At 41.1% G+C, this 27,519-nt stretch overlaps 4 protein-coding genes across 5 annotated transcripts; 3 read left to right on the top strand and 1 right to left on the bottom strand.

The window, feature by feature from the left end:
- Positions 1 to 3,065: 3,065 nt before the first annotated feature.
- On the bottom strand, positions 3,066 to 8,444 carry snapc3 (small nuclear RNA activating complex, polypeptide 3). The gene is made up of 9 exons (XM_012831845.3): positions 8,131 to 8,444; positions 7,939 to 8,022; positions 7,741 to 7,822; positions 7,280 to 7,384; positions 7,008 to 7,157; positions 6,774 to 6,856; positions 6,195 to 6,353; positions 3,431 to 3,538; positions 3,066 to 3,339 (listed from the first exon to the last, which is right to left on the bottom strand). The coding sequence occupies exons 1-9, from the start codon at positions 8,361 to 8,363 to the stop codon at positions 3,192 to 3,194; spliced, it is 1,152 nt and encodes a 383-aa protein (XP_012687299.2). The 5' UTR covers positions 8,364 to 8,444; the 3' UTR covers positions 3,066 to 3,191.
- A 486-nt stretch (positions 8,445 to 8,930) lies between these two features.
- Positions 8,931 to 14,372, top strand: LOC105903884 (tetratricopeptide repeat protein 39B-like). 2 transcript variants are annotated; one of them, XM_031560406.2, is made up of 20 exons: positions 8,931 to 9,160; positions 9,310 to 9,360; positions 9,567 to 9,592; positions 9,994 to 10,098; positions 10,228 to 10,359; positions 10,453 to 10,529; positions 10,624 to 10,691; positions 10,852 to 10,916; positions 11,113 to 11,218; positions 11,393 to 11,458; positions 11,608 to 11,716; positions 12,081 to 12,148; positions 12,231 to 12,290; positions 12,405 to 12,566; positions 12,730 to 12,821; positions 12,989 to 13,109; positions 13,225 to 13,336; positions 13,461 to 13,578; positions 13,758 to 13,874; positions 14,124 to 14,372. In XM_031560406.2, the coding sequence occupies exons 1-20, from the start codon at positions 9,125 to 9,127 to the stop codon at positions 14,254 to 14,256; spliced, it is 1,824 nt and encodes a 607-aa protein (XP_031416266.1). In that variant the 5' UTR covers positions 8,931 to 9,124; the 3' UTR covers positions 14,257 to 14,372. The 2 variants fall into 2 exon arrangements, with proteins under 2 accessions (XP_031416266.1, XP_012687139.2); XM_012831685.3 differs by lacking the exon at positions 9,310 to 9,360 and having other exon boundaries at positions 8,933 to 9,160.
- A 290-nt stretch (positions 14,373 to 14,662) lies between these two features.
- dnajb14 (DnaJ heat shock protein family (Hsp40) member B14) lies at positions 14,663 to 24,170 on the top strand. Its single transcript, XM_012831874.3, has 8 exons — positions 14,663 to 15,016; positions 17,355 to 17,526; positions 20,168 to 20,313; positions 20,432 to 20,617; positions 21,406 to 21,491; positions 22,078 to 22,187; positions 22,475 to 22,647; positions 23,288 to 24,170. The coding sequence occupies exons 1-8, from the start codon at positions 14,884 to 14,886 to the stop codon at positions 23,410 to 23,412; spliced, it is 1,131 nt and encodes a 376-aa protein (XP_012687328.1). The 5' UTR covers positions 14,663 to 14,883; the 3' UTR covers positions 23,413 to 24,170.
- An 878-nt stretch (positions 24,171 to 25,048) lies between these two features.
- pla2g12a (phospholipase A2, group XIIA) lies at positions 25,049 to 27,455 on the top strand. Its single transcript, XM_012831818.3, has 4 exons — positions 25,049 to 25,659; positions 25,937 to 26,013; positions 26,126 to 26,291; positions 26,807 to 27,455. The coding sequence occupies exons 1-4, from the start codon at positions 25,452 to 25,454 to the stop codon at positions 26,923 to 26,925; spliced, it is 570 nt and encodes a 189-aa protein (XP_012687272.1). The 5' UTR covers positions 25,049 to 25,451; the 3' UTR covers positions 26,926 to 27,455.
- The last annotated feature ends 64 nt before the right edge of the window (positions 27,456 to 27,519 follow it).

Raw genomic sequence — 27,519 nt, 5'->3', positions numbered from 1 at the left:
CTTTTTTCCCTTAGTGGATTATTGGGGTAGTAAAGTTGTATTTTCTCTGGAGCTTTACAAGATTGAAACACAACATTTCTTTTTTATGGTCTGAACAAAGAAAACAAACTGGAGTTCATCACGGCAGTGATATTACTGTTTTCTATCAACAGCCTCATTTATACAGTATGTTTTTCAGTCCTCATAAACTACCAAAATTATATTATTGTAAAGTATAGTGTATCTAGTCCCCAGTGGACATTTGCCATTGGAAAAGTCAACAATACTCCATCTCCACTCCAACACTCCTTCAGTGCTGCTCCCAGCAGAGAGCTCCACAAAGAGCTTGCATGCGCGGGCTAAAACTATGGATTGAAAGGCAGATCCTTCTTTCCCAGAACCTAAAAGGGAATTTGAGGAGAATTTGGAGAAGACTACATATCGAATGATATATTTCCTAATGTAATTCAAAATGTAGCTCTTCTCAAAGGGGCTTTATATGACATGTTAAGGTAAGATGTGAAGACTGACATGAAGACTTTCTGATTATGCTCGATTTTATAATCAGGTTTTGCTGCGTTTGGTTGGTCACTGGAGAAGTGTTCATATAAATAATTTTTCAGCAACAAAACAAACAATAAATTAATCATTCTAGAGATTTAGCACTACCGGTAGCTATCTGACAGGCTAGTAGACAGGCTTGTTTCGGGTTCTTGAACTTCGGATCTTGCTCATGGTACTAAATTAGCTAAACATTTTTGCCAAGTTATTTACTTCTCGTGATTTTGGAGCATGGTTGGATTCATTTTCCCGTCTCAATGAGGAAGGCGTCTCTATTATTCTGAAAGTTCTACGACATATCCCCTGGACCCCATTCCAACCACCCTTTTCCAGTCTATCTCGTCTACAGTTTCACCTGTCGCATGCCGTCAATGCTTCCCTCAGTTCGGGAAACTTTCCTACACTATACAAACAAGATTGGGTTACTCTTTTGCTTAAGAAAGTTTCGAGTAACCCTTCTGTCATGCAGAATTATAGACCTGTCTCCCTTCTTTGTCAAAGATTCTTGAGAAGGTTGTCTTCAAGCACGTTTCCGAATTTCCGGTCTCAGAATAATTTGCTAGATCCTCAGTTTGGTTTTAAGAGTGGTCATTCTACTGAAACTGCTCTTTTACTGACTGAGCATAGGCCTTCGCTACTCTCAATGCTTCAGTCATCAGTTCTGATTCTACTACAATTGCCAGCAGCCTTTGCCACATTGAACCATCATGACATCCTCCTCTCTACGCCATCCAAATAAGCAATTCAGGGAAAGCACTCAGTCGGTTTGAATCGTACCTCAGTGGACATTCATTCAGTGTGTCATGGCAGGGACAAGTGTAAACATCTCACCAACTGCACTAGTGTACCTCAAGGATTCATACTTGGGCCCCTCCTTTTTTCTATTTACACCACTTCCTTAGGTGAGAGCATTTTTTCCCCAAGGGTTCTCCCATCACTGTTATGCGGATGACCAACTTATTGTCACTGTTATGCGGATCAACTGCACTTGTCTTTCTCCCAGGATGACTCCACGATATGGGCTCTAATTTCTGCATGCCTTAGTGATATTTCAGCTTGGGTGATGGATTGTCACCTTCAGCTCAACCTTTCAAAAACTGAAATCGTATTCACAGCCAACCGGGCTATCCAACAAAATATGTTAACATCCACCTCAGTTCATTTTCATTGCCCCCAACTAAATAAATATGCACGGAACTTGAGAGTTATATTTGATGACCAATTTCATTTTTCTGAGCATGTAGCTTGTCAACAGTTCCCCATTCTCACCACCTGGGTTGGTAATCGGAATGTGGGTGCAGTCAATAGCCCCAATTACTCCCGGAAAACTCCCATAAAATCCAGCTGTTTTCTCTCTCCTTGGTTCAAAGTGTATATACTGAGCCTTTAAACTTGCAATTGCCTTGGACACTCTGCTGACAATTCTGCAGACTGTGGATTTATGAACTCCGAAAAGATCCCCATCAACCATCTGAAAACACCCTGCAGTGAGAGTTCCTCTCACTTCCATGCTTGATTGCTGGTCCAACCTTCCCATTGAGGTATATGATGGACTCCTTTGTGAATCTATACCGCTGTGAAAACTCGCTGTTGTCATAAAATTCAATTGGGTTTAGCCTATCTCTAATTTTCCTGCGAGCAACTCTTTCCTCTAACCCCATCCAGCGAAGATATGCAACCATGTTGTCAATAAAACATAGATAAACCTTCTCCAGGGGTGGTTTAAATATAACTGCTAACCTAGGTTTAGACTAGGTTTTAAATGACTGGTACAAGAGATTTAATTTTAATCTAGATTTAAATGGAAATTAAACAGAGATTGCCAAAGGGTTAGATTTACCCAGGATTAATTGTAAACTAAGGTTAAACTAGGTTTAAAGGTTGGTGCAACTGGATTAAAAGACAAACCTGGTTTAATCCTAGTTTAAGAGTTATTCCTTGTTGGTGCAACCCAGCCCTAGTCTCTTAAAGGGGCAGTACAAGTTCACGTACTCAGTATGTTCAAATAACAAGATTAAGTATAAACAAGATAGAAAAGATAGATATAAAACAAATCAGAAAATGGTGAAATTTCATGAAATAAATGCAAACAAAATAATACATTTTTGACTCATATGCTCATATTTCTGCAAAAGAATTGCTGAAGTTTGAAGCTGTCGTATGTGTACAGAATGTGTTTGTGTTTTGTATACTGTAAACTGTTGTTAACAGTTAATATATTGTTCATAGTTTGAAGTTAAAAAGTTTGAAATTGTATTTTGAAGCCAAGTGTTTTGTATTTATTTATATTTATAGTATACTTTAAACTTAATATATTGTTCCATTTGAAGAAAAAAAAATGCGCCTTGGCAATAAAAAAAAGTTATGTCGTCAATCGTCGTTTTGTGCTTTTTATTTTAATTTGCTTTGCTCGTTACCCGTCAATGAACTTAGGGCCTATTGTCTGAAGTAATTATTTTACTCAACGACGTCAATGCCAATAGGAACTTGACTCGACAGCGAAGTGAGGATTGGTGACACTTTAATTAATAAATAAAATATATTTGTCAATGTATGTACATATTTACTCGTAATAAAAAAAATAGGTATGGGTCCTCTCAATGTAAACAAAATATTATCAAATCAAAAGTGAATAAAGCAAAAAGTGAGACTTAGTTGAAAACTCCAGGATCCACATAGACGTAAGCCTGGAAGTCATACAGCTTATTCCCCTGGGCATCATAATGGAGCATGCGGAAGCATTTATCACAGAACAGGCAGGGGTCCATGGGAGCCAGACGGTCATTGGTGGTGATCCATCTGGGGATATTGAGGAAGAGCCACAGTCAACAAGTAAGCAATCTGTAAAATATGACAAATCCAGCACCAATACTGTGCATGTGGGCCTCACCGGCTGATGTACAGGTGGCACACACAACACTTCCGCGTCATAACTCTGTGCTTGTGGCTGAGCAGTGGGTACAGTGTCCTGTCTCTGCAATCGTCGGGATGGATCAACCTGTCAAAATTTGATTTGAAATCCAGTTATAAAACATGTGTAGGAATATTTTTGTATGAATAAGTAAGGATTTACAGGATACCCAATGAATTAGTTTAAGGTTTAGATTTGGGCTAGATTTAGATGGAGTTTACAAGTTGACCGTTGGAATTTGAAATAAGAGGGTGTGACCCCAGGGGGGCACTGTGGCGCAAGCCCCCCATTTACGGGCTTCATTGCCCGCGGGGACACAGGTTCAAGTCTGGCCTGATGTCGTTTCCCGGTCCTCTCCCCACCTCTTCTCCGCCTTGCTTCCTGTCATACAACTTCACTGTCCTGTCCAAATAAAGGCATAAAAATCCCACTATGAAGCTTAAAAAACAAAAACAGGGTGTGACCCCAGTTGACCCAAGGGAGAATAATTGGTGTGTTATTTAGATACGGATCGGCCTCTGATTTGATTGGGGTCAGACGGGAGGTTACATTTTAGTGGCTGAAGGGGTCAACCAAACAGGGCATAGGTGGGAGGTGTTAGATAAACTTTAAAATGATGTGGCGCAGGTTTATCCTGTAGATCCATTTCGAAATCCATCTCTGTTGTGGCTTAAATCCTACAATAAATTCTGTTGAGAACATCACATCCTGGTTCGAATTGCTGATTGAGGATTGCACTGGAATGCAGTAATAGATGCAACACATGCCAAATTCCCCTTACGTTCAGAAAATTATCTGTAGGACAAGTTCTAACATCTACCCCAAATAGTTTTCAATTACTTTCAATGCCATTCTTCCGGCTGTGTTTGTAAGATGGCTTCAGGGACAGTGGGACAAACGGCTGAGTTTTTGGGGGTTGCAGACGTGACGGAAGGAGGAATGTTAATAAAGAGGAATGTGTAATTTGGAGGAGACAGCGGTGGAACAAAGGACCAGGTGCATGGCCAGTTGTTATCTGATCCATGCATTAAAGACTCCCATCTTAAAAGTGTTGAGAATGTTGATTCAGGATTCAGGTATTGGCAAGATTAGGGAAAACCTCCTTGTGGTCAGAGATGGAGGAAGAAGGTGAGCAATATGGTAAATTAGCAGCAGGACATCAGGGAAGGGTTCTTCCAGTTGTACAGACTACCATATATAATTGAATACATAAACACAGTCTTGATTACTCTTCATGATCAAACCATTTTTCTTTTTAGCTTTTTGACAGCACCAACGCCAAGCATCTTTGGCATCTCTGGCATCTCTGCTTAAACTCACTTCACAGACTCCTTAAGTAGTTTATTCTATAAAAATGCCATCATGTGCCAATGCCATCTTAGTAACACCCAGCCTAAAGCAAGTTTGGAGACACCAGCTGGCATTCCAGGTTTTACTCTCAACTTTGGAGTCAACCAAGTTTAGAGTTAAGCTGGTGGCAGTATTGCAGTATGGAGTTTTGGTCTAAAATGGTTGAGATCAGTTGGTACTGATAAACGCTTGCCAACATGCTAACCGGTGTCTTTTGGTGATATAATTGTCAATGTTGGGCTGTGAAAGCTTTTTCCTGAGGTGTTCCGGCCCAGAACACAGAACTAGCCTACATAGTGAATACATCCTGGATGGCTAGTGGGAATAACACATATGTGTGTGTGTGTGTGTGTGTCCTTCGCATGAGGCATATACCATTCAAATTAATTTGAAGATGACGGCAAAACTAGCTGCCTATAAAAACATATCTCAGAAAGTGGCAAATTGTCGCATAATATTGCTTTAAGATGAGCCTGATAACTTGATAAGGGAAACCTTTAAAACCGACCACAAAGAAATCAACAGTGCTATACAACACTATGCAACAACTTGACACTTTTTGAGGTATGGTTTTACAGGCAACTAGTTTTGGTACTATCCTCAAATTCATTTTGATTGCATATGGTCATGTGAAGGACAGATAAACACCTGTGTCTTTCCCACTAGCCATCCAGGATATGCACTATGTAGTTCTGTGTTCCGGGCTGGAACAACCTGCAAAAATGGAAGAAAAGCTTTCACTGCATGACATTGCCAGCTATACTGCCACAACACCAGTTAATGTGTTGGCACGCTTCTATCAGTGGGAACTGGGCTGTTGGTGGTGTTTGCAAGGTTTTTGCATGCCTTTAAGGTAGTTAGTGTGCTAGTTTTGGAGCAGAACTACTTATTGCTGCTTTAAATAATGATTGGATAGGATAGTTTGCTTGTAGACTCTATTAATTGACTGCCTCTCTTCCAGACAGTTTTAAAGCACAGAGCAGAGAGACAATCTGCGCAGACCATTAAATGCAATGACATTACATGGTCTACTTGTCACCTGCTTGGCAACACATGTAAGCCAGTCAGTATATATGGGGCTGAGCCAGAGTGATCTGTCTGGGGGGAAGAGAGTCGTGTTTTTCTCCTGTTCTGGAGCAGGGCTGAGATTCATGGCTCTATGGGCATATGTCCTCACAGTTTTTCAGACAGCTTCATTGGCCTGCACCAAGCTCACCTCAATAACGAGTGTTGGGATACTGATTCTGGCGCTCTAATAGAAATTATAACCTGCAACTGCTTTCCAGGTCTTGCACCTTGCCATGATTCATGCCCATGAGCATGTTCCATAGCTTGCTACATAGATACCATATATCTTGACTATGTGTCATTTGGATGGTATTAAACCGCACACCTTATGTCAGTGAGGACCATCACATGCTCGCAGTCTCCTTGGTGGCAGTAAAAGTAGGGGTAGCCAATCTTCATCCTCAGGTCATAGAATGTCATGTCCTCCATCTTGGCGGTTTTGAACTCTGGGAAGTCACGGGTCTTTGCCCACTCGCGTGTGGTCCTGTGAAATCATGATAGCATCATTAGAGACTCTGCTGTTGAGCACAAAACCCTTACTAATGGCTAACATTATGAAACCACAATGGATTAAGGACTACCTTAGCAATCAATTAAACAGTTGCTCATGCTGTGGAGATTTCTGGTACAATTACACAGGAAGACTGTTATGGAGGGACCACAGATATCTGCAAAAGCCACCAGGCCTGCCTTGTGATACATTTGACATTTTGTGTGTGTGAGAAAATGGTGCATCTCTGAATCGATTTCTACTGATGGCTCACAAGACACAGAGGTCTGTGTAACGCCTGAGTAAAACAAATGGATTACATGGCTTTATGCCTACAGGAGCTGGTGTAATCAGTTTAGTCACTTAGTTATCAGAAGAGTCTTTGGAAGAAAGAAGAGGTAATAAAAGGCTTACTCGCTGATGTCTCGACATTCCGGATATCTCGTGTCATTATAAAAGACTCCCTCAAAGTAGAAGAAAGCAGACTTGTAGTGATCCTAGAAAATTAGAGGTTTCTGTTTAGATGTCTTTGTAGGCCAGTACACAATCACAACAAAAACCTACATGAGGATGTCACAGTTGAAACAACAAAAGATGTAATCAGTCATAAGCCTCCATGACTAAACATATTTTTCATCCGTATCTGACCTTGCTGATGTACTGGGGTGTGGCATCAGGCATATTGCTGAATTCCCCAAACACTTGCAGATCACTGACACAGCAGATAGCATCCCTCAGCTCTGTCAGATTCTGGCTTCCAAGCACCTGCATGGTCTGATGGGCCCTCACATGCTTGAACTAAAACAAAGGAGGTAACATCAGCAAAAGAGGCTTATTAACTTTAATTCAATCATTAGTTTTGGATGACTAAGTATCCTCAGCTTTCTTACGATGATACAAAAACCATAAGAAGCTCGTACCCTTTCAAATAGAATGGGGTAGACAATGTTGAAACTCAGGATTATTTCGCCTTCAGGGACCACGCTGGTGGAGTCTTCTGGCATCAACCCCATGTGTACGGACTCCTAAGTGGTAGATAAGCCATGTAAACTAGACAGTTTTCTCATCATAGTTTTAGAGATCGTTAACAGTGTTCAGTGTCAGAGAGTGTTTGACATGGATGTGTGGGACTATACAGAAGCAAACATATTTCTGTCCATGTTCCATACATTGATGTCTAGAAGTTTCATCAACTCAGCATTTCACATGTGGACATTGGCATGAATCAGGTCCACTCATAGATGTACAAGGTTCTTAATGGGCTTTTCCAATCCTACATTGTATTCACCATCCTTTTAAGGACAACTGAGTTGAGGATACATGTCTGCTTACATTTAATCAGTTACTAGTAAAGTCGTATCCATAATCGCATTGAACTAACCATCTCATTAGAGTAGGTGTCGTGTCTTCCAACTAAGTCTCTAACAAGAGTCTTTTTGTAATCTTGTCGTTTTTTCCGAAGCCTGCAATTAGACATTGAAAGCCAAGATATAATTCCAAGACAGATATGTAGACCGTTCTGCAACAGACAAATAACAAGTGAAGAAAAACTTCGTCACATAACGTTAGTAGTACGTACCGCAAACATGCGAGATCAGGGTTTGGGGGCACGACATTTGAGTCAACTGGCTGGTCATCAGGGTGACTCTTCAATGAATCGACACTAGATACATAGAAAGAGCATGAAACTGATATCAGTGACTAATAACAAAAGAAGACTTACAACATTAACAAATCAAACCCAACCCAAATCCAAGTTTGGGTCACAAACCTGCAGATGTCTTTTAGCTCGTTTAACGTCTCTGTGGGTATTTGTAAGACCTCTGCGAGTTGAGCAATCTCAATTTCTTCAGACTTTATCTCGTAGGAATACAAATCGGGTGGCAGTGTTTCTAGCCACGAATTTCTGAACGACCCGATATGAATTACCTGTGAGTTTAAATCATTAGATTCATATCTAGGAACATGTTCACCTAGCGTTCCATCTGCGTTGCTCGCCGCCATGTTTCTTCTAACTTGATTAACTACGTCATCACACTTAGTGCTTCTGGGAAATGTAGGTCACTGACTAGCTTGACTCCTAACCTGAATGAAAAAAATTTTTATGTGTGAAATTAGGTAGCCTAAGTAATGAGTTAAAACACAAGCTAACACAGCTAACTTGCAAACATCAACATGCACAGTTGCCATTGTTAAAAGCCAGGTGGCTGGCTAACAAGTGCTAGCTCCACCCTATTTGTACACTGATTTCAGCAATATTAGGACATGCTGCTGTGATGTTACATTTCACAAAAAAAGTATTTTAACATTTATGAAAACGCTAATCAGAAGAATTTTCATGAATCCTTATGATATAATTAATATAGATCCGAAAAGGCCTACCTCATGTATGAACCTATTATTTAATTTCATAGTCTGTGACAAATGCACTGAAAAAAATAGGAATGCAAAGGGCGTAAAAGCGCCTTTCATAGTTTTAATTCTTGGAGCCTGTACTTTGAACAAACAGCATAATGACCCAAGGCATGTATTACATTAGCTGAATTAAAATATGCCAAGAAGGCGTTACCCAAATGACGAACTTTATACTTCTGCACAAGCGTTAAAAGCATGCTGAAGAACACACTGAAGAATAACTTACTTGGTCACAGACAGCGACGTAGGTCAATTAGTGCAGTAAGATTTATACCGGTGTGGTTGGCTTTTGCAAACGAGGGCGAGCGTGTGGCCTCGACTAGCCTGTTTCTAACCTAAAATAGGCTGCCATGGATCAAATGGAAATTACAAGTCCTGAAAGAAAGGCGAGTTTATTTTGTATTTCCATTCTCAGGTGTATATGTGTTCTGAATGTAGTGTTGCTTCACACAAATGTATCTGCTAAAACTTTAGCTGTAAGTTTAAGACAAGAACAGGTGTGCGTCTGTTTGAGAAGTGTTCTTTTTCACATCAGGTGTCCGCACATGATATTTGCAAGGAGAAGAGTGTGATAATGAGTGAGCTTGTGAGTTATGGAGTTTTGTTTTCCAATTATTTTTTTTTTGATAGAGTAGAAGATGAAGTGCCCTTGAAATTTTAGGGGCAAACTCAAACTGATGTTGGAAGTATGTCAAACAGCAAGGGAGCCATGAAACAGTGTGTGTAGGATATGTTTTTATTTTGTGAGTGCTATGTTGACGATTGATCATCTTTGGTTTGTTTGTCTTTCAGGATGAAGATGACTTGGTTAGCATTATGTAAGTCTGTATGAGCATCTAAGGACTTTAGACTCTAAGGAGTTTTTTGTTGTTGTTGTTTATTAGTTTTTTTAAACATGGATCACATGATCTGTAAGATTAGATATTTAGCCTTTGCTTTGAATCAGAAAGACAAAATATATGCAAAACTAAGTGAAACGAAGGGCAAGACAAATCTATGGCAAATTGTTGCTCCTCATAGCACTTTACCTCATAGCATATCCCCGTTTTATGATATTTTTTCCCAAATAATAAACTTCTGTAACCTTTTTATCAATGGCTCTCACAGAGATGATCCATGACTGGATTTATTTTGGCTTATCTGATACTTGGTTGATTCATTATCTGTTGTAATGGCTATTTATGGGTTCATGTCTGAAGCTTGAACTTATATTTCACAGGCCAACCCAGATGGACCTTAAGGTGGCATTAAATGAGAGTTTTATGGCACTGAATCTATTCCTGAACAACAAGTTTTTAGAGGCGCTTGACATCCTCAGACCATGGTATGTGGACACCATGCAAGAACATGATTTGGATAATTACTCAATTCTCCATCCCAATTGAGTTATTGTGTAAGCATAATTTTAACCCTTTACAGTGCTTGCTGCTATGTGTGGTATTCTCACTTGCAGGAGGAATGACAGCATGTATCATGCAATGGGATACAGCAGCATCTTGACTATGCAGGCTGGGATGACCTTTGACCCAAAGGACATGGAGACTGCCTTGACCGCACTTCAGGAGGCCCTTGTTACATGCCAAAGGTGCTCCCAGGTCCTCAGAGCCTGAATGTCTCATGTTATTATATTTGTGTATGGCCACAGTATGACATGGGTGCTATCTCCCCCCTGCCTCAGGTTCAGAAGGAAGGTTACATTTGTTGAAGTCCTTTCAAACATGGTTTACAGGCGGGACCCAGGGCAGATGACTGAAGGTCCTTTGCACTGTCTCTTTGTGTGTGGTCATTCTCTACTGTTGTTTCTTTGCTCTCCTTTTGTCATCCTAAACCTGACTTTTATACCCTGTAGAGGAGATGCATGCTGAACTGTGCTATGCTGATGTTCTATACCTAAGAGCTGCATTAAGCTTTTTAGAGGTACAGTACCACAAACCTACCTATTGAGCACTGGACTGCATTGTTAAGACTTTAAACTCTTGCTTGTTTGATTTGTATTGCTTGGTGATTTGTGCCTACATTATGTGTTTGAGTCCCATAAATGCAGTAATTCATTAAATGCTGTTTTGTACCACATTAGGATGAGAGTATGATTGGCTTCTTAAAAGGAGGAATGAAAATGCGAGAGAGCTATCAAATATACAAGTGAGTGATTTTCATTTTTACCTCATCGGTGGTACCTTGATTTACCTGAAACGCACAATTGCTACATTTTTGACACATTAATACTGTTCTCGTACAGATGTGTGTGAATGTGTGGCATAAATGTCATGAAATCTAAACTGCTCTCTTATCAGCCTAGGATTTGACCTGTTATTCTATTTTTCATTCTTTCTAACAGAGAATGTAAGGAACAGTTAAACCTGTATCAGAACCAGCCTGAAGAAAGTGACACTTTCAAACATTTTGCTGGAGGAGTCAACATGGGCATTGGCTCTTTTAACTTGGTATGGTGTGTGTGTGTGTGTGTGTGTGTGTGTGTGTGTGTGTGTGTGTGTGTGTGTGTGTGTGTGTGTGTGTGTGTGTGTGTGTGTGTGTGTGTGTGTGTGTGTGTGTGTGTGTGTGTGTGTGTGTGTGTCTGCGTTTTTCCGTGCGCAGCTCATGGGTCTTACTTTTTTCAGATGCTGTCTCTAGCTCCTGCCAGAGTCCTTAGATTACTGGAGTTCCTGGGTTTTGGTGGAAATAGAGTGAGTTTGCCACCTCAAGGATAATGTAGTATAGTATTATCACATGTCCTGACTTCTATTAAATCCAGGAGGCCCTACTTGCATAAATAGCTGTTGGCAGTAAAAGTAAACCGTTCTCATCAAATTTTGCATTTCCTGTCCTTCACCAGGAGGTGGGGCTGTCCGAGCTCCATCAAGGAGCATCCAGCAGTAGCCTTCGCTCCATTCTCTGCACGCTCACTCTCCTTATGTTTCACACCTACATCTCTGTTATACTGGGTGAGACCCTACATGTGTGTGTGTTTGTTTGTGTGTGTGTTAGAGAGAGATTGAGATGGAAAAACACTAGCCACACTTTTCAATAATCACACTTCATTCATGCTTTCGCCTCTTGGCTTTGAGTAAGTGCTTAGAGAGCAATCATAATCACAGTGCGCCGTATAAAAATGTATTTTCACCCTCACAAACATGGGGACACAAGGCCATGTGTGAGTGAAACTATGTATTGTTTGAAATGTGGGGATCTTGGAGCCTTGATCAGAGTGTTAATGTAAGTGGTGTGTGGGTGCTCCCTCTTGTGGTTGGAGTATGTAATACTGTAGAGCCTTTGAGAGACCGTTAAACTGGTATTTTTGTTTTTTAGGGACTGGTGAGGGTAATGTTGCAGAGGCTGAAGCCCTACTGGAGCCATATGTTGAAAACTTTCCCAATGTAAGCAATCGTTTTCATGCATTTCTCTCCTCAACAAAATCTCTAAACCTCCTTCAACTCTAATCTATGTTTCCTCCATCAGGGCGCTCTCATGCTCTTCTACACGGCCAGAATTGCAGTGCTCAAAGGAAACTTTGAAATGGTGAGTTTGCCATTGCATACGACACAAGGCACAGGGAAATACTTCTTTGAGTTGCTCATACTGAAATGCAGTTGATAAACAAAATGTTTATATTGCAAATGCTCATGTTCACAGGCTCAGGAGAAGTTTTTGGAGTGCATTGCTGTTCAGCAGGAATGGCGCCAAGTCCACCACCTGTGTTACTGGGAGCTGATGTGGTCCTATTCATACCAGCAGAACTGGCTGGAGGCCTACCGCTATGCAGACCTGCTTTGTAAAGAGAGCAAATGGTCCCAGGTACAGAGTATTTTGGTGAACTTAAAATCCTGTTTGCTGTTGCCTGTCTTCCCTTCAACAACCACTCTCCTCCCATTTGTCTGTACATTTTTCTTTTCTGAACAACGTGGTGTAGTCCAGTCATCTTAGCATGCCAATTCATAATCACATGTGGGGTTGTTAGGCCACCTATGTGTTTCAGAAAGCATCCATTCTGAGCATGATGCCAGAGGAGGAAGTGAGTAAAACTGGAGAGAAGGCTGAGGACCTGTTCAGGTGAGTGGCAGCAAGAGTAAGAACCTGAGAAGCTGAAGTTGTACGGTCATTTTCGCCACATGCCTTTGAAGAAAGAACCCCTTTCTCAACAAAATGTGTGTGTGTTTGTTTAAAGTGAGTATGTCATTGGTGTAATTGTTTAATACCGGTTTGTCCTTATTCTTCAGACAGGTAGACAGTCTTCGACAGAAGTTTGCTGGGAAGTCTGTCCCTACTGAGAAGTTTGCAGCACGGAAAGCAAGTCGCTACAGTAAACCTGAGCCAACCAAGTTGGTCATTCCAGCACTGGTTAGCACAGTCCATCCATCACCATGTGATGCACTCCACCACACATATACTTTTCCCAATAGCCTACATGCAGGAATACAGATCTGTGTACATCCCTATCTTCTGTCTATTTCAGGAAATGATGTATGTGTGGAATGGCTATTCTATTGTGGGCAAGAGGCCTGAACTGACAGAGAGCATCCTCAGCACCATAAAGGCAGCAGAGGAGCAACTGACAAACGATCCTAGTGAGTTGATGCTCTCTTTGTGGTATTGACATTGGCACTGCCTTGCTATATATCCACACTACTATTGATTGACTCAACTGACTTACCAATGAGGTGTTTACTGGAGTTTTCCCTTCTCTGTTAGCGCCGTCAGAGTACCTTGCTGATGACCAGTGTGTGGTGCAGATGCTGAAGGGCCTGTGTCTGAGGCACCTTAGCCGCCTGCCTGAGGCTGAGAGCTGCTTCACTCATGTCATCTCAAAGTGAGAGCAGAAATAAGCACATAACAGGATGCCAAGAGAAATCACTTCCACATTTTTCTAAGAAGCAGCAGGAATACAGTCCTTACAATTGTCCTGTAGAGTTACACATACTGTTGAATAGAAAGGAAGGTGAGTTCATGTGGAGAAACTTGAATTAACCATATATTCTGCTTCCACAGTGAGAAGAGTATTAAATATAATGACTACCTGGTGCCATTCGCCATGTATGAATTGGGCATCCTCTACAACCAGCAAGGAGAAACTAAGAAAGCCATTACATACATTGAAAATGCAAAGTGAGTGTTTCTCTTGACAACCTACAAAGCTGATGTTTTATTCAGTAAAAGTGGCTAGAGTAAAGTATCTCTAACCATTTTATGTCCCCATTTACTCCACAAATAATGACACAATCCAGGCCAATTACATACAGCATAAAATTCATAATTGTTTTTGTAAATACTGTAAGCGATGGTGTGCTTAAGTACTCAGTTGGTACCCCTTATTTGTACAAAGAACAAATTACTCCCAAATCTATTGCATTGCAGGATGAACTACAAGGACTACTCCATGGAATCAAGACTGCACTTCCGCATTCATGCAGCACTTTCTAGTATGGGCCATCCTGTGGAAGGCACCATGCAACAGCAGCATGTCAGCCTGCCTGCACCGTCCCTATGAGCTCCTATAGGTCAAAGTGCAAATGAAAAAAAAAAAAAAGAATTAAGTGTCATCATTGGATGCCACTCATAAATTAAAGGCAGATTCCATTTAATACAATATTTAGTGTCTGTCTCTGTCTCATTTCTGTCATTGAGATTCTGACTTTTGTGGTTTTATGTCTGTATGATTTAATATTTCCTCTGATCTCCTAGCATTTTGGCACTTTGGTGTCCTGATATGGCCTTTCAGAATTGAAGGAAGCTATTATACTTTTAAGGACAGGCTAGCCTAAAAACGGGTAAGCCTAGGTAGTAGTCGGTAACTAGCCTATGAAACTAAATGTATCAACCTTCTTTGGTAGGCTAGGCTACCTACATTAATGAATAAGATGTGGAATTGACTAGATCCTTCTTTAGCTTCTTAGGTAAATATCGAAATTAAATTCAAAATTCAAAACGTGTCATTACAAATATGACTTGTCGTGAAAAGAATATTGTCTTCCGGTTATTTTAATAAGGTCTTAGTCTATAATTGTCCAGAAACAGAACAGTCGAATGTGCTGCAATCAAAAGCATGGAATACATCGCTTTGCGGTTTTGAGCCTCTGAAGGTATCAGCTGAGCGGGGGGTGGAAGAGGAAGGAAGATGGAAGGCAACAGAGACGAAGCTGAAAGATGTATAAATATTGCCACTAAAGCCTTAGAAGCAGGAGATAAGGAAAAGGCAGTGCGATTTTTGCATAAGGCTGAAAAGCTCTATCCAACAGACAAAGCGAAAGGTAAGATTAAAAGTCATCTTGGTAACAAGCTAACCTTAATTCAACTTGGCTTTCGCTAGCTAGCTAACGAGTTGTAAGCTAATGTTAAACATCAGCTAGCTTTATACATGCTAAGCTAACTTGTAGTAAAATAGTATGGTAGCACGGCTAACTTGAATTTCTTTAGCTTCGAACCCTCCCAGGATTACACACATAGGTACCAATAGGTAACGACAGCTAGCTAACGACAGAAGCTGATTTTGATGATATCTTTATTACAGAATCGCATGGTGAACTTCTTTAACTAACCTAACGTTAATATGACCCAGTAACCGAACTGTTGGTTAATGATGTATGACAATGTGTCAGTTTTGCAGTCGTGTTAAATTGACAGTGTTAATGATAGCTAACGTTACCTACCTAACCTTTGACGTTAGCCTCATTGCTAGGTCTGGGCTAATGTTACGTAGCAGTTAGATGACCACTGACCAGGTCAGATCAGAATATTCAGTGACAATTAACCTCCTACTGTCGGTAAATAACTACTTTACACCGTCATCTCCTGGTGCCACCACAAAATGTCGCTAATAATATCTATCGAGTACCATAGAAGCTCTGTCGAGGTTTTCGGTCTTGGTATCGATAGCTAACTGAAAACATGGCTAGCTAGCTGGTAATGATTAACAGAGGATATTATGCAGACATCTTACGAATTGCTACCATTACCTCGAAACAGAAGATATTTCAAGAAATGACTGCTAACTAGCTTGAACGAAAGATTGTTCATAATGTAAATGTTATGTTGAAATGTTAGACTCCCACTAAACTTGTGAGCTTTGTGTAAGGCAACGTCAACGCTGGTTGACGTTATGTTCAGTCGTAGCTAATGGCCTATTATATAAAATGTAACTAGCTAACGTACGGTAGTTTGTAGGTAGGGAAATACAAGGTCTTGCAAAGGGATTCAGTCTTTCAATCTCCCAAACGTGCCAGGTTTCGATAATGTCAGTCATGTCATCCAATGACTGAAGTTTAGCCGCCTGAGCTTTCACTGACGTTGTCATTTGACTGCCGGGATTTTCTGATTTTCAAACATCTAATATTAACACCTCTATTCAACACAGTATATCAAAGTGTTGCTGCCCCCTGACTGGTGCAAATGGCCTTAAAATTAAATAAAATGGCCATTGAGTGTGGTTGGTACCCCGATGATGACCACCAGTCGGCTATTAGTCTAGCTAAGAGGAGAAAACTTGTTACAAAGTGTGTGGTCTAAAGTGTTGGTTTCTGTCTGCTGAATTAGTTAGTTTGCCTTTTATGGTGGCCTCATCAGGCTCCTTCCTATGATAATGTGCAGACCATGCTTTTGTGTCTGGCTAATCTTCAGGGGATTTGAAGGGATATAGGGCAGTAGGTAAGCACTGAGCATGGATCACATGGGGTAGTAATGGGGTGCACTGGAAGCAGTAAGAGATGATTAGGCTTGGCCACAATCCTCCAATAAAGTGATTGACTCTAAAAGAGATAAAGGGCTACCTTCAACATGTCTGTCTGTTGTTTAAGAAAGTGGAAAGGGAATGGACAAAACAAGAAAAAAATATTAAACAACATGATGTATGCGCATCCACACACCCCCTTTATTGTCCAGTTTTACTCCATGTACACAGCTATTCTAAATTGATTCATTATTCTGTGGAGCCTCTGCTTGTGGCTCTCTGTAACTGAATCCAGCTGGCACTCGTCATCAAAACATAGGTTTGATTGATTTGCCAATCATCTTGCAGGTATGAGATGCAGTCTCTGCTTGTTGGCTAGCCTAACCTCAGTTACCTTGATTATTGTTGTCCCTTCATATCAGAGTTGTATTTTCCAACTACAATTCACTGCTGTGTATAATGGATCATTTAGACAACATGTTTGTTCTGGACTACTTAGACCTGGTCTAATCTTCACAAAAAGAGATTGTTTTATTAAAGTGAATTTTAGCTGACCTCACTAGTTTACAGAATTGAAGAAGGATTAACTGAAACCCCTTGTGTACATATAATTTGACCCTGACACCCATGAAGTTTCTATGGGCAGCTTAACAGTGCTCAGGCAGGCTGTCAGGACCGCAGAGTCATGGTTCCCCGAGGCTGAGTCCTTGCAGCTGCCTTGCTGGAGTTGTGCCTCAAACTGGCCTTAACGTGTGGTAGCAGTTTTGCGCTTGACTCTTGGAAATTTAAAAGTGTTTATTAGATATTTGGTACGTCCCGTTAATCTTAGCCCCTGAGTCATTTCACAACACTGATTAGGCAAAGTGTGTGGTCGAAAGAGGAGAGTATTTGACTTGGTGTGTGTGTGTGTGTGTGTGTGGCAGTGTTACTAGATGCTCTGTCGAGGAATGGCAGCTCTGCAGGGAATGGCAATGCTCACTACAGGGGGCCCTCTGAGAGTAGCGACTCTAACCAGCGGTCGGAGAGAGCTGGCCAGGATGCAGCAGGAGAGCATGCCAAGCCCTTCACCAAGGATCAGACGGAGGGGGTACGAAGGTGAGGAGCAGCCAAATGTTCTCTTCTGTCGCTCTCTTCATTCATTCATTCATTCATTCATTCACCCACCCATCCTTTCTTCCATTTTTTCCCCCTTTCTACGGTCCTCCCACTGAGCACAGATCTCCGTATTTCTTTACTGTATACCTCCATGGTCATGGCAGGTTCCACACGTTCGCTCACCCTTTCAAGACCCCTTAATGCTGCCTCTGTTTGGTATGGGCCTGTGTCCCAGTTCTGTGCAGCTGATGGTGAAAAACTGTGGCAGTGGGTAGCACCCTTTCCGCTAGAGAGATCATTTGAGTTTTGCCATGGCCTAGTTTGTGGGCTCCTGTGCAGTTCAGCTGATTTAGTCATCATCTGTGAAATGGACGCTTCAGCTCAGTAATGTTCCTATGGGGAATTCCCCAACCAGTAGCACAAGGACTTTAGCATCTTTTCTGTATAATAAAAAAAAAAAACGACGTGTTTGGGAATCTCTCTACTGATATCAAAAACTGTCACGCCAAAGCATGTTCTGCACTTAACCCCGGACAGGCGCTTACATAATGCAAGTATCTTTGGGACTCTGACTGGACAAACGACTGAATGATCGTTTCATGATGCGTGTCTGATTTTCTGGTTTGGGTCTATGCACTCTTCCCATAAATGTTTTCTCACTTGAGACAAGACAAGACTTCTTGCAATGCAGTTGAGGTAAGTACCTACAACCTGGGAATTCCACATTAATGCCATTCACCATGTAGAAGACACTAATTTACCTGTAGTTTCCCATATCTGACCAGGATTTCTACCCACATTTGCCAGTACCAATGATAAGAATCTCTAACAGAACAAAGCTACTGTTTTTGCATTTGGTAAGCAGACATTAGGCAACACCAAGTTCGCTATGTCGTGCAGACAGTGAAGGCTCTGGAAGGGCGCTGTGGATGCTCTGAGAGTGCAGTGTTCGTCATGTCTCAGCATTGCATCAGTATACCCATGTGAGAGTTATGGAGCCCTTCCCGCAGAGCTCAGTGTCTCCTGCTAATATAGGTGAAGCCAAGAGCTGTGCTGCTCCTACAATTCCAAGGCCCTTGGAGATGTGTGACAAAGGATAATGACACCAGGCTCAGTGGTCATTCAAATACAGCATTTCCTTAAGTTACTGCTGGCATTAAAACAGAGGATTTGAACAGGCTAGAAGAGTGGTGGATAGTTGAAGATGGCGCCCCTCAGTCCATCAGCCACAGTCACAAATCTCTTCTCATGGAAAATCACAACCCACATGACAATATAAACTGTGCTATATAAACAAAGGCCAGGTATCCAAACATAGTGAATGGGACACTAACGAGTAGAGAGGGAAATACACAACACGTCCACAGCCCAGTCAGACAACCCAAATGTTCAAACAGAAGACGGGCAAATAAACACGTACTCATAGTCAAAAATATAACTTTTATTTGCAGCATCTATTGTATAACTATTAATACTGTTTTCTGGAACATGACTACAGAAGGTCTCCCAGAGTAGGTTCACACATTTTCACACCAAACCACTTTTAAGACATGTAAATGTTCTTTGGAGCACATGTGTAAAAAAATGTATTCCACCCCAGACTTCTTTGTAAAAGATTGGAGCTCAATAGAATTATGCAGAAGATAAGTAATAAGATTGGCAAGGAGAAGTCGCGCCCATTTTGCATTTGTTTTGCGTCAGCTAGGGGCTGAACTGGCACTGTGGCTTCGTCACAAACTGCTCTGCTCTGGCTTGTGTGTTGCATTGGCTGATGCGACTGCTTTTGCAGGGATGTGTTGCCTTTTAATCAGCCCTTCAAACAGGACATTGCGGTCTCTGCAATGCTCGACTCACCCTGCTATTGCCATGGAAACCCTTGATACTTGGCTGAGTGCCCATGAGGCCACTGGGGGAAGGGACGAGGTGTGTGTGTGTGTGTGTTTGTGTTTGCTGGACGGCCAACACATTTAGTCAGAGAAGGGGTGGGATATGGTGGAGGAGAGATGCACATTCCTGAAAAGCACTGATGTGTGGAAGAGTAACCCCTTTAAACTGCTTTTTGTACTCACTCACGGTAAGTCTGTGAAGACAGTCGGATAGCTATTTCAGCCCATCCTTGAGGACATGGCCTTTGATCATTTGGGACAGCGTGTTGTGTTGTTCATCAAACCTCTGAATTCCACACCTCAGCCTAAGTGAGGGCTAATTTGCTCTCTGGTGAGTTTACGGTACCCAGAGGACAGGAAAGAACACAGGGAGGATACAAGGGTTGTGTGTTGTGTTGATATACTGTATTTGTCTTCAAAACAGTCTTAAAACTTAATCTGTTTTAACCTTTTGTACTTATCATGTAAGCCCTTGTAGTGATGGTTACACTATCGTATCGCAATCGGAATGTTTTGCACCTGGAAGATGTTTTCTCATGTGCATATTACATCCGCTGCACCATTCTTTTATACTTTTACTAATTCTAGTATATCGCTAACACTTTGAATGTCTGTGCATGTTTTTAATATTAGTCATGGCGCTATATAGCTTCAGTTGATAACATTTAATAATATAAATGTCATGGTCTTATATTCACCCGTTACAGTTGAAGATACAGATGTTGTTGTCTTTTTTTCCTCTCCGTTTCCTTCAGGATAAAAACATGCAAGGACTACTATGAAGTACTGGGAGTTGGCAAGGATGCTAATGATGAGGACCTGAAAAAATCCTACAGGAAACTTGCACTGAAGTTTCACCCAGACAAAAACCATGCCCCTGGAGCCACAGAAGCCTTCAAAAGTAATAATACCTCTTCCTGTCCGACAGACAGCCCCAATTAAAACTGTGCCATGCAAATGTACCACTCCGCTTTGAGCTGCGTTTTGACACGCGTTTGTTCCTGTGTTATTTCATCCAGAGATTGGCAATGCTTACGCCGTCCTTAGCAACCCAGACAAGAGGAAGCAGTATGATGTCACAGGAGGGGAGGAGCCCAGCAGCCCAGGGCAGGGACACGGCAACTTCAATTTCCAACATGGCGGCTTTGAGGCAGACATCACTCCAGAAGACCTCTTCAACATGTTCTTTGGCGGAGGTTTCACCTGTGAGTGGCTGTCTTTGAACCTTGTGTCATATCAAACCTTCCGTGAAGTGCTCTAAGCACTTTACACTTTTCCTAACTTCATCTTTATGTTTCTCACATGACACTTGAAAGTGCTTTCTAGAGTGTGTTTTAATTAGCTTAGTGTCAGTATTTTGGGACATTTAAAATGTTTGGGACATTTTGACAGTTGGTCAAAAAGACTGAGGATTTTGTGTTGCCATGAAAGCTAATGGGCCATTTTCATTTTTAGCAAGGCTAAGTATCTTGGTCCAGAGGGCCCTTTTCTATTGCGGTCATTGCCTGATATACAGAATTGTGTGATGGTGGTTATTTGAGGAATTTAGGCCTCCGCTCTTCACCTGCAGTCTAAGAATACAAGTGTCCCAATTAACCAGTCATGCTCCTGTTCTAGATTAGTGAGTCATCATCCAAACACAACACATCCTCCTGATGAAAACACTGATCATCTTTATACTGATGTGAATGTGTAAAGGAATACTATGTAGTTTTTGTTCTCTGCAGTGCAGTATAAGGCAAAATGGGTCCTATTTCATTTCTCACCCTGCTGTGTTTCTGTTCATCTGCGCTAATGGTGGCTCAGGAATTGCAGAGGGATTTTTTTGTTTTTTTAGGTAGTTCCGAGGACCCTGTTTCATTAGGCAATAAAATGTGTTGCAAAACTTATTTTTATTTGCATCGAAGTAACATAATGGACCTTTTAGTATTTTAAGAGGATTTTTTTGTGCAAGTGATGTTGATGGCTTCTGTGTGTTCCGCTCTGTCTGTAGCAAGCCCACACACATTCACCAACGGCAGGGCACGCTACAGCCCCCAGGAGCAGACCCGGCGAGAGCGGGCGGAGGAGAGGGGAGAGGTGAGTGGGCGCCATGCTGGCCATCACACTGGCCATCACACTGCACCTTCTGAGACCACACTGCTCCGCTTACTCGCCTTCCTCTTCTCTCTTCTGAATTAGTAGTAGTTTTTGTGCAGCTGTAGTTTTCAGTTAGGTGTTTTTTTTTTTGTCATGCGATATCTAAACTCAATTAAAGTGAAACTCCACCCACTGCATTTGTGAGCAAGTGGTGCTGCGATGGGGGCGTAAACTCCTGTGATGATGAGCCCCAATCAGCAAATGAAAATGAGACTCACTCTAATGGGCGTCATTTCATGACATAGATAAGTCCCAAATGGGTGACTCTACATGAACATCGGCCTTGCAAGGTCAGGATGATTTTAAACAGTAGATGGCGTGTTGAGCCATTTTCAACCCATAACATATTTTAGGAAAATGCAAATTTTGTCACATTTAAGGAGCAGTTACACTTTAAAGCTTGTTTAAATATACTTTCATGTCTGGATTTTCTTCACATCATACCTTATGTACGACCGTGACCTTAATGCATTCATGTTGTTTACTGGTGTCCCGTGATGAGTCGTGCGTGTTTTCCTTCCTCCAGGGCGGATTCTCCATGTTCATCCAGCTGATGCCCATCATCGTGCTGCTCCTGGTATCCATCCTGAGCCAGATGATGGTGTCCACGCCCCCGTACAGCCTCTACTCCAAACCGTATGTAGACCTAAACACCACCTGGTCACAACTCTTATTTGATACATTTACAAATACATGTTGGCCTGTTTGAAGCTCTTTGTACTGAACTCTATAGTATACTGAAATAGACCAGTACTTAAAGTATTTTATTAACATAAGGTTGTAACAGAATCTATGTTGACCTCAGTCACTACCAAGTCTGTACAGAGAAAGCAAAACAATAACGTCTAAAGGTCAGGGTCCTGGAGTAAAGTATATTTCAGACATGTAATCTGAGGCCTGTTGTGTGTATTGTTTCATTGCAGGTCAACGGGTCAAACGATTAAGAGGCAGACTGAGAACCTGCAAGTAGATTACTTTGTCAACAGAGACTTCAGATCGGAATACAAGGGGACAACATTACAGAAAATTGAAAAGGGCGTAGAGGACGACTATGTGTCAAATGTGCGAAACAACTGCTGGAAAGAGAGACAAACAAGTAAGTTGCTGTTATACCTTTCTGTCTTACTCACAAAGCTTTTATGTAGGTAGGTCTCATGTTTGTGTTGTGTTCCAAAGGTGGGTTAACATTTGTGTGTATTTGCCAAGAATTGCCAGCATTTTGTCAGTAGCTTTAAAAGATTGCAGACATTTGTAGAACATTGAGCTGTGCCTTTACTCACTACAACACTTCTAGCGTAGCATCAAAGCAGTTTTACTGCACACAACTACAAGGTAGGAGTGGTGAGGGAGCAAAACGTTTGACCTAGAATCTTCTGTTGCTTTCATGTTACTGGTAAAAAGCACTAACTGTGATAATTGGCTTTATCATTGTGGCTGTTCTGGCTAATAAATGAATTGTAACATTACAGTGGATAGCCAACTTTCTTTCAGTTCTAGTGAAACACAAAAATATCCTGACTTGAAATGAAGTCTCAACCAAATAACTTAAACCTTTACACAATTCAGCTTTCGCCATTAGAGGGCACTCTGAAACCACAAGTGATAACTGCAACTTATAACTAGAGAGGGACAGGAATTGTCTGATTTCATCTGATTTCCAAACATGTTTAACAGGTCCCTTGTTCAAACTGCAATCAAATGACTGTCTTTTTTTTGTTTGTTTTTTTCTCTCTCAGAAACAGATCTGCTGTATGCTGCTAAGGTTTATAGAGATGAACGTCTTCGGCGGAAAGCTGACCAGATGACCATGGATAACTGTCAAGAACTTGACAGACTAAACAGCTTATTCCGTGGAGGATGAGGCCCGAGCCTCTGGACATTTTAGAGTATATATATGAGAGAATATATGTATGTAATATGTAAATGTGTTTTTAAGAAACCATGAAGATAGGAAAAATCTACTAAAACCAGACCAATGCTAACCATACTGTGAGGTCTTTTAAGTTGTTCCCTTCAAACACACTCTCCAACTCACTCCATGGGAACTGCCTGGATGCGTAACAGGGAACCAACAGAGAAGTGGTCAATCTTCCAGTACAGAACCTTGCAAATCTTCCTTTTTTTTAGTTACTGGAATAAGATACTAGTCTGATGATTTCTTTTTTGTCAGTAATGGACAGACTGTTAAATATACTGTAAGACCCTGGTGCCAATCTGATGGAGGCACACACACTCCCTTCATTCTCAATCATGATGGAATTTCAGACCATCAGAAGATGCTTTCCTTGACACCCATAGAAGAGTGCTAGTACCCTGAAGAGCCCGTCATAGTGGTATGCTTCCTTGCCTTTCAACGCCATATTCAATGAGGAGACTGGACTTTCGACTTTGATACCGGTGGTGAAGAGGTTGCCACTGTTTTGGAAGGGGACTTGTTCCTGGGCTCTGCAGCCTAGTGTGAGAATCCTGCTGAATGGACTACTGAACCATCTGATTCATGATGTTTATTGTACTTTTTTCTGAATGTCTAAAACTTCTGGAGTAATTTAAGTTTCTAGAAAACATAGTATTTCTTCATTGCTTGACTAATCATTTGAATAAAATGTAAATTATTACCAACACTGTTTGGATTTAAAACTAATGATGTACTGTTACTGCAGACACTCAGGATTTGCTTACCTGAGCTAATTAAAGTGTAAATTCACCCTCTCCCCGTTCTAAACCTAACTATGCTAAAAAGTGGGGCTGAGGATGGAGGGGATTAAACTCTTGTGAACGATCAGCAAATACAAATCAGACTCACACTCATGTCAGTATAGGATGATTTTAAACAGTAGATGCCGTGTTGAGCCATTTTCGACCCATAAAATGCTGATTTAAAATAACAAAGGGAATGTGGTCAATATTAACACCAGTATTAACATCATGTGTTGCATCACACCTCAGTCAATCTCAATTTACAGCTTTAAAAAAAATACACCGGTGGGGCTGGAAAGGCTTTTTATTTATATAATTATATCAAAGGAGCAGTTTGAAACCTAGGGGAAAAAACTGCTGAAAACCAGCATAAACTGGTAGATGGGTTTAGCTGGTCCTATGGGAGCAATTTAGAGACAAAAGGATTTAGAAAACTGTCATAACCTCACAAACAAGCAATTGCTTTGTCGTTAGCTTAGCTGCGTTTTATAGTTGAACACACATTTAAACTCGCATTTTGCGGAAGAAGTTACGTGGCATCGTAAGCCCCATTGTTGTGTTAAAAACACCTGTGGTAACTAACCTATAGCTCAGGTTAATGTTGATTTCAGTTGCATCACGAAATTGCCACTAGAGGTCGCTTTTTGTGCGTTTTAACTTGCTGCGTTGTGTTTGCTAAATCTGGTGCGATGACGGTTTGAGGAGAGATTAGAAATATCACAGGCGTTTATGACACGTGACTTCTTCCGCAACATGCAATTTTTAAACAGTGTTTAACTCTAAAACGTAGCCAGGCTCACGACAAAGAAATTGCCTCTATCGGTTTGTTTGTGACGTTATGGCTGCCTTTTAAATATTAGTTTTCTTCTCTAAATTGATACCATACAGATTGTGGGGTGGGTGCACATCTACTTGGACCTTGCTCGGATGCCACGCTAACCTACGTTACGCCACGAGGTATCTCATTGGTTTATTGTTTTGACATCACGCAATGCCGGAAGTGAACTTCTTGGACAGGAGCAGTCTATGAAGCCGTCAGTTGTTAGGAAAGTTACTGTATTACTTTCTAGTGCATAATTGGGTCAAACGCGCTATAGAAACAGTTCGAGGTTAGGAAATGACGCCAGTGTTCCCTCTGTCAGTCTAAGCGGAATGTGACTTCTGTATAACAGTTTGTTATTGTTTTCGCGGGTGTAGGTTACTATGCACTTCGTTGCCGCCTTCGCGTTTGCAATGCTATTTCTGACTGGTGTGTTTTCATCCCAGCATAACCGCGAGCCTGAAACTCCAGACTGGCGAATGACTTTGAAAACCATACGAAACGGTATTCACAAGATAGACACATACTTAAATGCAGCTTTGGATCTTTTTGGTGGGGATGATGGACTTTGTCACTTCAAATGCAGTGATGGTAAGGGCCAGCTAACTTTGCCCCTGTGAGGACATTTTACAAAACACAGTAACGTTACCATTTATTTTAAACTACTAGCTACCTCACAAGGTGGGCCTACCCTATATAATGTATGACCTATGTATGACCCATGGATGTATATCCACGCTATAGCCACCTGGTTAATCATCATCCTGAAAAACATAACTGCACCAATCTCAGACCATTGGAATATCTTTGTAGATAGCCGGTTAGTTTGAGGTGGGAGAGCATTCATCTTTACCTTTGTTCCATACAGGTTATATACCAATACCGCGTCCAGGTTACAAGCCTCCTCCACCTAATGGGTGTGGTTCACCTCTGTTTGGGTTTAAGGTCTCAGTGATAATACAGTTAATGTTAATACATAAGCATATTATCTTATATCCAAAATAGGCACTAATTATGAAATAATGCATTTTTACCTTACATCTATTGTCTCTCAAAGTTTGATATTGGGATCCCATCCATGACAAAGTGCTGTAATCAGCATGACAGATGCTATGACACCTGTGCAAAGGAGAAGCATGTCTGTGACGAGCAGTTCCAGGACTGTCTGGAGACCATCTGCACGAAACTGCAAAAGACACTAGGCCTGGCCCACAGTGTCCAAGGTGAGCCCTTCCTGAGCCAATAAAGAACCACTGTATCCATGGAGTGGCAAAACTAGCTAGTCTACCTACTTAAACATGTTCAGCTTCCAATGCCCAATGGCTCTTAATAACTCATACTAACAAACCAAACTGATTCTAAGTGAGGCTTTATTTTAACACAGCACAAACTGTTCAATAAATGCAGTGGCATGCTACCGGATGAGATAAAGAGCCATGTTTGACCACTATATAGGGAAGACTACAAAAACAAAATTAGATAGAGATAAGTATTTGTTTATATAACCACAGATTTGCAAATGTGACTGCTTAGTCCATTTTTATCCCATTGGTGCATGGTCTCTTGCTTCCTTTAGGAAACAATGGAATATTGATCTTTAAAAAATAAATACATGAAATAATAATAATACAAATATACATATATATATTTTCCCTCTACAATCTCAAATGTGGTAATGCCAAATCAGGTGTGTAATGATGTAATGACTTAATGTTTGTTGCGCAATATCTCTTTCCAGCTTGTGAGTCTGCGGTGACTCTCCTGTTCGATGCGGTCATGCACATGGGCTGCAAGCCCTACATGGACAGTCAGAGGGCCTCGTGCATATGTCACTATGAGGAGAAAATGGATCTGTGAAGTTCTACCTTTAAGTCCTGGGAATACACAGAAACTACCAGGCCTGCCATTCAGGATTGAAACAGCAGATGACCTCCTACTAAGCACTGATCTAACCTGATTCATTATGACATAAAGAGCATGATTAAGCTAGTGTGTCTACTCCGTGACTATGTAATGATGTCACTTCTGTGGTGTATATGAAGTATCTCAGGGATGAAATTGAGTATATGGATTAGAGTGTTGTCAAATTTAAAGAAATATTATGTTTTAGAAAAGTTAACAACAGTTGTATATGGGTTAACATCAGTTACCTGAAATGTTAGTAGAACGTGTATTACGAGTTTGAAATACTACTAGTAACACTGTTCCCTGAGGTGTGCTTACACAACATGGCTGTTTTTATGTTGTGTTCATGAATGTTTAATGACATACCTGTTCACTTAAAAATGACTTTGGATGACCGGGTTTGTGGACGTTTCAGCTATGTACTTTGCTATGGATTAATTTGTCAAATAAAATATTAGTGCATAATGCACTTTTTGCACAAAGACAGCCATCAAGACTTTTATATAATGTGCATGAGATGCATTTTGTGTAGGCTGGGACTAATGG

Source organism: Clupea harengus, chromosome 22 (genome assembly GCF_900700415.2).
Source record: "Clupea harengus chromosome 22, Ch_v2.0.2, whole genome shotgun sequence".
Classification (NCBI taxonomy): Eukaryota; Metazoa; Chordata; class Actinopteri; order Clupeiformes; family Clupeidae; genus Clupea; species Clupea harengus.
This window is presented reverse-complemented; position numbering and strand designations above follow the sequence as displayed.

What these genes read in the sequence shown, in the direction of transcription:
- snapc3 (XM_012831845.3), bottom strand. Translation starts at nt 8,363, where the DNA reads ATGGCGGCGAGCAACGCAGATGGAACGCTAGGTGAACATGTTCCTAGA. An exon ending in CCTGATCTCGCATGTTTGCG is followed by an intron (nt 7,823 to 7,938) that starts GTACGTACTACT and finishes GTCTAATTGCAG; the next exon opens with GCTTCGGAAAAAACGACAAG. An exon ending in ACCCCATTCTATTTGAAAGG is followed by an intron (nt 7,158 to 7,279) that starts GTACGAGCTTCT and finishes CCTTTGTTTTAG; the next exon opens with TTCAAGCATGTGAGGGCCCA.
- LOC105903884 (XM_031560406.2), top strand. Translation starts at nt 9,125, where the DNA reads ATGGATCAAATGGAAATTACAAGTCCTGAAAGAAAG. An exon ending in GCATTGGCTCTTTTAACTTG is followed by an intron (nt 11,219 to 11,392) that starts GTATGGTGTGTG and finishes TACTTTTTTCAG; the next exon opens with ATGCTGTCTCTAGCTCCTGC. An exon ending in AAGGCTGAGGACCTGTTCAG is followed by an intron (nt 12,822 to 12,988) that starts GTGAGTGGCAGC and finishes CTTATTCTTCAG; the next exon opens with ACAGGTAGACAGTCTTCGAC.
- dnajb14 (XM_012831874.3), top strand. Translation starts at nt 14,884, where the DNA reads ATGGAAGGCAACAGAGACGAAGCTGAAAGATGTATAAATATTGCCACT. An exon ending in CAGACGGAGGGGGTACGAAG is followed by an intron (nt 17,527 to 20,167) that starts GTGAGGAGCAGC and finishes CGTTTCCTTCAG; the next exon opens with GATAAAAACATGCAAGGACT. An exon ending in CTGGAAAGAGAGACAAACAA is followed by an intron (nt 22,648 to 23,287) that starts GTAAGTTGCTGT and finishes TTTCTCTCTCAG; the next exon opens with AAACAGATCTGCTGTATGCT.
- pla2g12a (XM_012831818.3), top strand. Translation starts at nt 25,452, where the DNA reads ATGCACTTCGTTGCCGCCTTCGCGTTTGCAATGCTATTTCTGACTGGT. An exon ending in TCACTTCAAATGCAGTGATG is followed by an intron (nt 25,660 to 25,936) that starts GTAAGGGCCAGC and finishes TGTTCCATACAG; the next exon opens with GTTATATACCAATACCGCGT. An exon ending in CCTGGCCCACAGTGTCCAAG is followed by an intron (nt 26,292 to 26,806) that starts GTGAGCCCTTCC and finishes ATCTCTTTCCAG; the next exon opens with CTTGTGAGTCTGCGGTGACT.